This window comes from Lontra canadensis, unplaced genomic scaffold, assembly GCF_010015895.1.
Source record: "Lontra canadensis isolate GAN:19392208 unplaced genomic scaffold, GSC_riverotter_1.0 scaffold8, whole genome shotgun sequence".
In the NCBI taxonomy this organism is placed as follows: domain Eukaryota; kingdom Metazoa; phylum Chordata; class Mammalia; order Carnivora; family Mustelidae; genus Lontra; species Lontra canadensis.
Window position 1 is genome coordinate 4,657,002 of NW_022631002.1, and position 10,426 is coordinate 4,667,427.

The following is a 10,426-nucleotide window of genomic DNA, read 5'->3' on the forward strand; positions in this document are numbered from 1 at the left end:
GGGACTGGATTCGGGACACCTACAAATGCAGAGAGTGCCCCTTTCTTGGCATTTGATGGTTAGACTTGCTGCTCTGCTCCTCTCCGCTTTTGCTCACGATCATGGCATGGGGTGGCAGTGAAAACGGGTCGTAGTCCTTTACTAGAGAGGAAGGACTTGGGTCTCTGCTCTCCCTCTCTGTGGACCTGCCTGGCAGGGGGGTGGTGGCACGTGGACCCCCGTGGACGGTGGAGGAGTGTCAGCTCTGTGGTCTGGGCTAGTGCCTCACTTGGGCCCGCGGCCCTGGAGGGGACAGGTGCATCGCTTCTATTCTTTCTCTGTGTAACCTCTCAAGGAAGAATGACATATCAAAACTAGGCTCCTTCTGTAGCATTTCTCTCTATAAATACTGTGTATATACACATACAGGTACTCACACATATACAAATACGAACCCACAAAGCTGTGTGTGTGACGTGCTGACTAGCGACATGGCAACACATCAGAAAAAGTAGTCATTGTCCCTGCTCCCAGAAGGTCAAGTCATATGCCGTGATCTTTAAACAGCCAGGGAAAATTCAGAAGATTCCATTAATTAAAGGAGAAATGGTGAAGGACAGAGCCGGTGAAATCGCAAAGAAAACAAAAATCTGGAACAATTGAGGCCTAGGTGTGACGTTTGAGAGCTGTAAACTGCAATCTTCAGATTTGGATTTTTTTTTTCTTTTTCCTGTTGCTATGGAAACTTGGTAGTCAAGCTTCGAATGTCAGGAGTTCTCACAGACCTGAATGGGAAAGATTCAGAGTTAAGTCAAGGCATAGCACAGCTTGGATGCAAAGCGTTTTAGCTAAGCACCAGACGAATGGCAGACACGCGGTCATAAACACGTTTATAAATACGGCACTACCTGGGGGAATTTTTTTCCTCTTTGGCATAACATTTGAAGAGAGCGTGAATAGTCAAGCCGGTTTATGTCTAAACAGCTGGACTGATATAAAAACGCTCATGCCAGACACCTCCTCTTAGACCCAGAGGGCCGACTGCCTCTGTGAGCCCTGTCCCTTGCACAGTAGCCCAGAATGCGGCTGTTTTAGGGACAAGTTGACTTGGTAGCTGAGAAACTGATTAGCATCCTGGATGTTATTTTTTTGGTCACAGGGGAGAGCGAGAGAGGTTTGGGTGGTTCTTCAGAGAAGATGTATGAGTTTCCTCTGGCTGCTGTAACAAACGGCCGCGAGCTTAGTGGTTGGAAATAACAAAGCTTATTCTCTCAGAGTTCTGGAGGTCGGAAGTCCAAAAATGGGTCCTATGAGGGCTAGAGTTGAGGTGCTGGAGGAGCTGTGTTCCTTTTGGGGGCCCCAGTGGGGAAGCCACTTCTGTGTCTTTTCCAGCTTCCAGAAGCCGCCTGTATTTGTCTCATGACCCCTTCCTCCACTTCCATGGCTTGGACTGTCTCGTCCAAGATTAATGAGGTCACCAAAACTGTGCTTATTCTCTAAGATGTATAGCAGCCCTGCATCTCCCCTCTGCTGGATAATAGCATGAGTGGGAATCTGCTCTTTTTGCTTAATTATTATTGTTATATCTTGGCTTTATACAGGCCAATGGTACTGCTAAAAGTTGTGTTATAATCAAAGAAATAAACAAGTGTACAGGTCAACCCACCATGTAAGTGTAGATCACTCTAGAATGAACCGATGGCTAGACAGACTATAATGGAGTAACTCTGTAAAGTTTGGGTCTTTTCATTCAAATCCTGCTGAGGGGCAGATCAGTATGACGAACTCACCCACTGACTCTGTACCTCCTGGCTTTTAGAGGTTAATCCTCTTACTTATCTGTTTGGGAAATTTAAAGCAGGATCTCTAAAATGAGATAAAAAGTCTCTGTAATGTCACTCAAGTGTAAGCAACATGATACTGGGAAGGTGGAAGGCTAAAGGTGATTCCTTGACAGGAGTCTCCGCAACGCATTTAATTTCTTCTTTCCAGATGACCTTTTCACTGTCCTTGCCACCATTATCGTAAACTCTAGTTACTTGGGCTGCAGGGCTGGTGTCCAGCCATATTCCCCCATATTTGAAGAAAGACTTGAATATATTAAATGGCACTGTGAATTTTATTTTAAAATATCCTCCATCTGTTTTATTTCTTAAATTCCACATAAAAATGAAATCATGTAATATTTGTCTTTCTCTGACTGACTTGTTTCACTAAGGGCCACCCTTGAGTTCCTTATCCTCTAGTTCCTTCCATGTTGTTGCAAATGGCAGGATTTCATTCTTTTTGATGGCTGAGCAATATTCCATTGTTTATATATACCACATCCTCTTTATCCATTTATCTGTCAATGGACACGTGGACTCTTTCCATAGTTTGGCTCTTGTGGACATTGCTGCTATAAACATTTGGGTGCATGTGCCCCTTCAGATCACTATGTTTGTATCATTTGGGTAAATACCTAATTGTGCAATTGCTGGGCCATATTTGTAACTTTTTGAGGAGCCTCCATACTGTTTTCCAGAGTAGCTACATCAGCTTGCATGCCCACCTACAGTGTAGGAGGGTTCCCCTTTCTCCACATGTTTGCCAACATCTGTTGTTTCCGGAGTTGTTAATTTTAGCCATCATGACAGGTATGAGGTGGCATCTCACTGTGGTTTTGATTTGTGTTTTCCAACAATGAGTGATATTGAGCATCTTTCACATGTCCGTTGGCCATCTGGATGTCTTCTTTGGAGAAATGTTTGTTCATGTCTTCTGCCCATTTCTTGATTGGAGTTTTTGTTTTTTGGCTGTTGAGCTGCGTAACTTCTTTATGGATTTTGGATGCTAACCCTTTATCTGATAAGACATTTTGTGAGTATCTTCTCCCATTCCATAGGTTGCCTTTCAGTTTTGTTGACTGTTTCCTTGCTGTGCAGAAGCTTCTTATCTTGATGAAGTCCTAAGAGTTCATTTTGCTTTTGTTTCTCTTGCCTTTGGAGACAAGTCTAAATCCTTAAGGAATTTCTGCAAATGTGCACTGACAGGAAGGTAACCTCTGCCCATCTGTAAATTATACCAGCATTCCTAAACATGTCACCCCAGAAGTGGTTCAGGGAAGTGCCAAAAAGTGAATCTTCAGCTCAGATCTCTCCTCTTCCAGCACTGATCCCCAGATCCTCAAGGCTACTGGGCCACCATTGTCTTTGAGTCATGACAGACTCTGAAGAGCTGCTCACTTTGGTTTCATGACCACACCCTCCCAACCATGAGACCCTTCATCCTCCCCAGGAGGTGGTCATCTTACATCAAGACCCACACATCTCCCCTCATCTCTTCTCTGACCCCCAGCCCAATGTTCCTGATGAAGACATGGTTTTTTAATAGAAGGCTGAAGCAGATACCAAAAGGGAGCAGATGCTTGGCAGAACCTGTCAGGGTCCTGTCCCTGGTTCCCCAAACATCCCTGAGGTTCTACACCACTGCCATGGAACTTGGACCTTTCCTAAATTCATAATAGCGAATGCTGAAACATTTCTTCTCAAAAGCATGGTCAGTGCCCCATAAAGACACATATATGGATGTTCATGGCAGCATAATTCATATAATCCCCAAATTGGAAAACTCAAATATCCATCACCCAGTGAATGCATTAAAAAAATGTGGTATATCCATACAGCGAAATATTACTCGATATTAAAAAGAAAAAAAAAAACTACAGATACATGCCTCAACATGAATGAACCACAGAAACATTATGCCAAGTGATAGACACCCGATGAAAAGGACTATATAGGGGCGCCTGGGTGGCTCAGTGGTATAAAATCTCCACCTTTGGCTCAGGGCATGATCCCAGGGTCCTGGGATTGAGCCTCGCATCAGGCTCTCTGCTCAGCAGGGAGACTGCTTCCTCCTCTCTCTCTCTCTGCCTGCCTCTCTGCCTACTTGTGATCTCTGTCTGTCAAATAAATAAAAAAACAAATAATCTTTAAAAAAAAGAAAAGGACTACATATTTTATGCTGCCATTCAAATCAAATGTCCAGGCAAGGAATAACTATAGACAGAAAGCAAATCAGAAATTGCCCAGGGCTGGGACAGGGGCGAGGTCTGATTGTAAAGGGGGCACAAGATAATTTTACACAGTAATGGAGATGTCCTAAAACTAGAGTTTGGTGCTATAGAATACTATACATTTACCAGAATCAGTGAAGTAGATAAATTTAATTATAGCAGGTAAATTTTATGTTATGTGAATTATACCTCAATAAAGCTGCTAAAAAAACGTTTTCCAGTGTGGTGTTTATTACTTAAAATAATAATTTTGGTCACTGAGGAAAAAAAATGGACTGAATAAAACTGGCTAAATTAAAAAAGTCTCCAATCGTGTTCAAGCCAATTCAGACTGTAACGTAAAGGATCCTACGTCTGAAGGCTGTCGACTTGATTACATGAGCTAGTCTGTGTAATTTAGGTAAAGCTCTTAGGTTTGCGTGTGCATGGCACTTAGAAGCCCTGGGAGGTCAATGTCATTATCCACACAGTTGTACCCCTTCAAGGGGCCATAGAACCTCTGTACAGCATGGCTCAGGACCATCTGCGGGCAGAGGGCAGCCTTCTCCCCCTGGTTTGGGTGCTCCTCCAGGCCTGTCTCTGCCCAGAACACATTTCACAACAGAAAGGAACAATATACTGATGCCCTTGACAACATGGTCTATGTGATTCCGTGTATAGAAAATTCTAGAAAGGCAAGCAAATAATCAGAGAAGGCAGATCAATGAGGGTCTGGATTCAGGGGAAGGGATCAATAGTAAAGGCACACAAGGAAACTGTACCTTGATACTTGGTGTGGCTACACAAGTGTGCACATTTACCAAAATGCAGCCAACTGTACCCTCAAAATGGGTGAATTTGATGGAATCCAAATAATACCTTCACACAATGCATTAGAAGTATTTTCAGCAGCTGCTTTGCTCATCTTGGTCACATCTTGAAACTTTCTCATTGTGATCGAGGTTACAATGCAATTCTCCTTCCTCGCCAATGTAGAGACATTTCATTTTGGTACTTGTTAATGGGGTTCGCCTGATCTGTCTTTTTTATGTTCTTGCTATTGCTGATTAATTAAACCTAAAACAATTGTTCAGAAAGGTTTCGGGATGATATTCTCCCCTGGAGCTGCTTGTGTCACACCATGCAGAGCCGTACGAGCCCCCCGCCTCCCAAGACACAGCCTAATAGAGATGTCAGCCTGCTTCGTGGGGAGGGTCCTGCGGGAGCACAGCATAGCTCTCCAGTGTCAGCAACACTAACCTTCAACAATGAAATTGGCAGTAAAATTAATTCCATTTACATTTTTTATTTCTTGCAATGTCATTAGTTTTATTCCCTTCAGTTTCAGCTGTCAGAAAAGGAGGTACAGACCCCTCATTTCACTTCTCAGTGGCAGTAACGCCTTCTGTGGTCTCCTAACAAGCTGAAATGTTTTTACCACTTTTTCCTGCGGGGAGGCAGTCTGACGGTGAATGCCTCACGCCCCACGCACCTTGGGACGTCTCCGAGCCTGTTTTCCCATCTATAAAGTGGGATAACATCTCCCGGCCAGTGAAGAAAATAAAAAAGCCCTGGGACATTAGGGTATTTGGTTCAGCTGTTCTACCTGGATCTCAATGTTATTTGAGGGGAGGAGGAAAAAAAATCCCCTCCCGCCATGTTGTATGATGCGATCACTGCGGTTTTAAGAGCAAGGCTTCAGAGAAGGGGTTGGCACGCTTTTCCTGTTAAGGGCCAGGTGAATCCGTATTTCCGCTCCGCAGGTCATGTGGTCTCTGTGGTTCCTGCTCAACCCTGCTGTTGTAGCAGCAAGCAGGCTGACTGCAAATATGGCTGTGTTCCAATAAAACTTTATTTACAAAAACAGAAGTGGGCCATGTTTGACCTTTGGACAGTAGTTTGCCAACTCCTGGTTCAAAGAAGCATCAAGCAGGGTCAGGAAGTTGCTGTCCCTGCCCTTTATAATCTAGGTTAGTGCTTGTAGATGTCCCTACCTTCACCCCACCTTGCTTAGTGTTTTAGGCCCATTTCTGCTTCTTGTCAATGTCATGTTAATAGCTACACAGGTGGGTTGGCTACTCTGAGTTCTGCTCTTACAAAGAATTCTGAGCCAGGGGATACCCACGGTTCCTTACTCCTGCTAGCTCTCACCCCGCTCCTCACACATCTTGTTAGGAACCTCCCTCGTTGGGAAGGACGTCTCCCGCTAGGTGTACAATGAAACGAGCACCGTTATATTTGGCAGGACCGCATGTTCAAATGAATAGTATTATGTAGTCTTATGCCTTTTATATACGGACAGATGGAGTTTCTTTCTGAAGTCAAGCAGGTGAATGCTCATGTTCCTAACTCTTTTTTGGGCTAAACCTACCCGTCTTGTGGTGAAAACATTGGAGTATAAACCTAGGACATTTCTAGCTGTGCAGGGAGGTGCTGAGCTCCTTTTTTAGGATGATTCTGATGTTGCCTCCAGGTGGCCTTACCTACAGTGGATGGCTGTGTGCTGCTCGCTGGGATGGTTCCCTTTGTGAGAACAAAAAGCACATTTGACATCTCACCTGTAGTGTGCATGCATCTGTCTTTTCTTGATGATACTATTTTGAATATAAAATGAACATACGTTCCTTAGGAATTACCAGGTGATTCTGCCCCGGATGAGTTGTGATCCTAGCTACCAGCTGGGAGAGGCAAGTGGGCAGTCTTTGGGGATCTGCTCACTACTGACTTCTGTAGTTCTCCAAAGTAGGAGGCCCAGGAAAAAAATCCCTGCTTCAGAAGAAAATACTGCTGCATTATTAACAGTCCCCTTAATCTTAACCTGTACAGATAGGTTAAATCTTACTAATATTTAATATATGGATTGGTAGTAGCAGATATGCGTATTATTATCAAAAATATTGTGTAAATATATATACAAACACTGGGTCCATGTGCTGGAGGCCAGTGTGACCCGGGATGTGGGCTCTACAGGGCCGATGGGCCCAGAAATACATATTTCAGCAACTGGCAGTAGGAAGTCTTCAACTATTATTATTATTATTATTATTATTTTTAACTTAAAAACAAGTAAGCTTTAGTACGTAAAAAGTACAACCTTCTCCCAGCATTGGGAGGAGTGGTTGCCTCCTTTGAAATGGCCACAGATGGTTCCTGGGCTGTGCTGGGTCTCAGGGAGAGGGTTCCCAACTCTCCCAAGGATAGGAGGGGCTGGCCTCGAACCTGCGTCCTTCACCCTCATCCTTAAAATATGACAGGATGGGATGAGCACACCAGGGAAGGTCAGGTAGTTCTTGGGCTGCAGCTACGGTATCCTGGACCTCCCCACCCTTTCTGGTTCCTTCAAGAACAAAAGGAATTCTGTTTTCTCAGTAAGGCTTTAATTTCTACTCCTAACCTGACCTGGTGCTAAAACTGGGGTCCGCGACCCAGAGGTCAATTGCACTTTTATTTCCTCCTCCTCCTCCTCTTTATTGGTGGCATCGATATTCCCATCTCCTGGATCCCCCCGGCTCTCCAGAGCAGCTTTGGCTTTCTTATCCTTCTTCCTCTTTTCCTTCTTGAGATCTTGTCACTTTCACTCTCTCGCTGCCGCTTTGGGCTACCACACTGGTCACTGTCTGTTTCTCTTTAATCAATTAATTTGAGAGAGACGGAGCTCGCATGCCTGAGCCGGGGAGGGACAGTGGACAGGGGAGGGAGAGAGAAGCAGACTCCTCGCTGAGCACAGAGCCCCATGCGGGGCTCGATCTCACAACTCCAAGATCATGATCTGAGCTGAATTCAAGAGTCAGACACTCAGCCGACGGAGTCACCAGACGTCCCTCTCTTTGCGGTTACAGATTCCTGCATCCAGGCGGCAGGCGTGCTGCCCGTGGGCGTGCCATGCTGACCCAGAAGGCCCTGCTTGACTATCAGCCTCTTCTGACTTGTCTTTGGACCTGAGTCCCACTTCTGAGGGTAAGTGTCTCTCTCCACGATTACTCTCTCGATCTTGGCTACCATATCCTGGTCCCAGTAGAGATCACGGCTGTGGTCATTAACGGAACAGCCACGCAGCCTGCTTCCCCGTTGGTGGTGATGACCACCATCTCCTGAGTGACTCTGATGCCATCCTCAAGCTGGAGAACCCCTGCAAGCCTGATCTTGGCCCCACAGCTGACTGTGGTCACCAGCCGCTGATGAGAAGGCGGCAGCTTTTCCAAGGGTGGAAAGCTTGCTGCAGGTAAGTCCCATCCCTGTGGTTGTCATGCAGTTGCTGGGCGTCAGGCATGTCAGGAATTGTCCCCAGGTGGTCCTTTCTGCTCAGGACCCCAGAACGAGCCCTCTGAAGTTCCTGCTTCTGACCACCAACTCCCAGTAACAAAGCGAGGTGCACACACGGCGCCCGGATGTACGTGCCGGCCTCACAATTCACTCTGAAGAGTCCTTGTCTTCTTCCAGGACCACATGTGATTATCTGGCTCTTGTCGGGGGTCCACGCTCCGAGCTGCCTCTTTCCGGCAGCAGTACGGGGGGGTCCCTGGAATAAGGCACCTGTCGGAGTCCCTAGAGCCCCACAAAGTTGGGAGCCCCCTTCAAGAGCACCGTGCAGCCAGACGGGTCCCACACATTCTTTGCCCGAACTTGGCTGGGATTTCAACAAGCAAGTGGCTGATTCTGCACACGTAATTAACAGCCGCTCCCATCCAGATCCAGAATGATGCTGTGTCCTGTCCTCTCTGCCCGCAGTACCCCCTCCTCATGTTTAGCTTATTAAAGTCCTTGAGCAACAGGGACCACCAAAGCACGTCCAGCTGGGCCGCCCCGGACTCGGGGGTGATAAGAAATTCTTCAGCGTATCGTATTGTATTTACGAAACATCTTCTTCCAGTACTGACTTCTGCTCCTTTTTCTTCTTACGTTTCTTTGGCAAAATCAGTGCTTCCTTGTCCACCATGCTCAGCCAGCCTCCCTTTGAAAAACTCACTGGCAGTCAGTCCAGAGTCGTGGACAAGGGAGCCGCGCCCGGCAGAGCCTCGGTTCTTCAAAGCGATGTCGTGGAGAGTCTGGCTTGGATGTTGCGTGACTGGGTTTACGAGGGCTGATGTGTGAGTGGCCACTCCGTTATCTTCTCTCTCTCTGTGTACACGTGTGCATGCGTGCACGCGCACACACACGGACACACGCACCACGCTTTCTTCTCTACAATCACACGAGAAGTACTGCCCTCGAGTGTACCCAGGCTCTGCTCTGTGTGAGTTCCGGTGACTCCCAGAAGCCACACCGAGTGCTGGGCTTGCTGTCTGTCGAGGATTAACTTGCGAAGCTGGTGGGGAGACAGATTCCAGATGTTTAGTGCAATAGCACTGATCGGCGAAGGGCATCGTAAATGATCCCAGGGTGTCTGCTGCATGGGGAGTTCACCTCACGGTGTCCGTGGGACAGATGCTCTCCGGCACTTAAATGGATGGACTGGAGCGGGGTGACCTATGGCTCTTGGGCTACAGTGTGTTTGTGTGGCTCTCCAGCTCGGAATGGTTTCATGCGTTTGGAGAGCGGTAACACAACAAAAGACAGAAAGAACAACAAAAGAGTGATAAAAAGGAAAATGTGACAAAGCTGATATGGTCCACAGAACCCAAAGTATTTCCTGCCCAGCTCTTTGTGGTCAGAGTTTGCCAAGTCCCAATCAGGATAACACAGAAGAACCATGGAAATGCAATGTGGTAAGGAAGAAAAGCCGGTACAGGACATCCTGCTCAGTATGACATGAATTACATGGAGTTTGACAAGCTGCACAAAACAGAACTACAAGCAGGGTGTGTGTGTGTGTTTGTGTGTGTGTGTGTGTGTGTGTGTAGTAAACATAAAAAATAACATCTGGATATAGTCTAAGTCATGACAGTATTTTCTCTGGGGAAAGAGAAAAGGAAATGAAACTGGGGAGAAAAACACAGGGGATTTCACCTTTACTAGTAATATTTTATTTCTTGAAGAAAAAGGAAAGAGAAAGAAAAAAAGAAAGGAAAAAAAGAAGAAAAGAAAGAGAAGAATATATTTCTTCCATCCATCCTTCCTTCTTTCCATTTATTCATCCTTCTCTGCATTCTTCCTTCCATTACTCCCTCTCTCCTACCTTCCCTCCACACATCCATCCTTCCATCCCTTTATCCATCTATCCTTATATCCTTTCATCCCTCCACCCATCCTTCATCCATCCAACCATCCATCACTCCATCCATCCTTCCACTCCTTCATCCATCCATCCTTCCTTCCTTCCATCACTCCATCTATCCATCCCTCCATCCATCCATCCCTCCCTCCATCCATCCTTCTATCCATCCATCCCTCCATCCATCCATCCCTCCATCCTTCCATCACTCCATCCTTCCATCCCTCCCTCCATCCATCCTTCTATCCATCCATCCCTCC

At 46.2% G+C, this 10,426-nt stretch overlaps 1 protein-coding gene and 1 pseudogene across 2 annotated transcripts in view; both read right to left on the minus strand.

Annotated features, from left to right (window-relative positions):
* Nucleotides 1-709: 709 nt before the first annotated feature.
* The window catches only part of CDH13 (cadherin 13), a 975,207-nt gene continuing 965,490 nt past the window's right edge, over nucleotides 710-10,426 (minus strand). For both annotated transcript variants that reach the window (XM_032853867.1, XM_032853868.1), the window contains exon 14: nucleotides 710-764. In XM_032853867.1, the coding sequence (XP_032709758.1) occupies nucleotides 757-764 (8 nt within the window). In that variant the 3' untranslated portion in view covers nucleotides 710-756. The remainder of the gene's footprint in view (nucleotides 765-10,426) is intronic.
* On the minus strand, nucleotides 4,446-9,038 carry LOC116865924 (annotated as a pseudogene).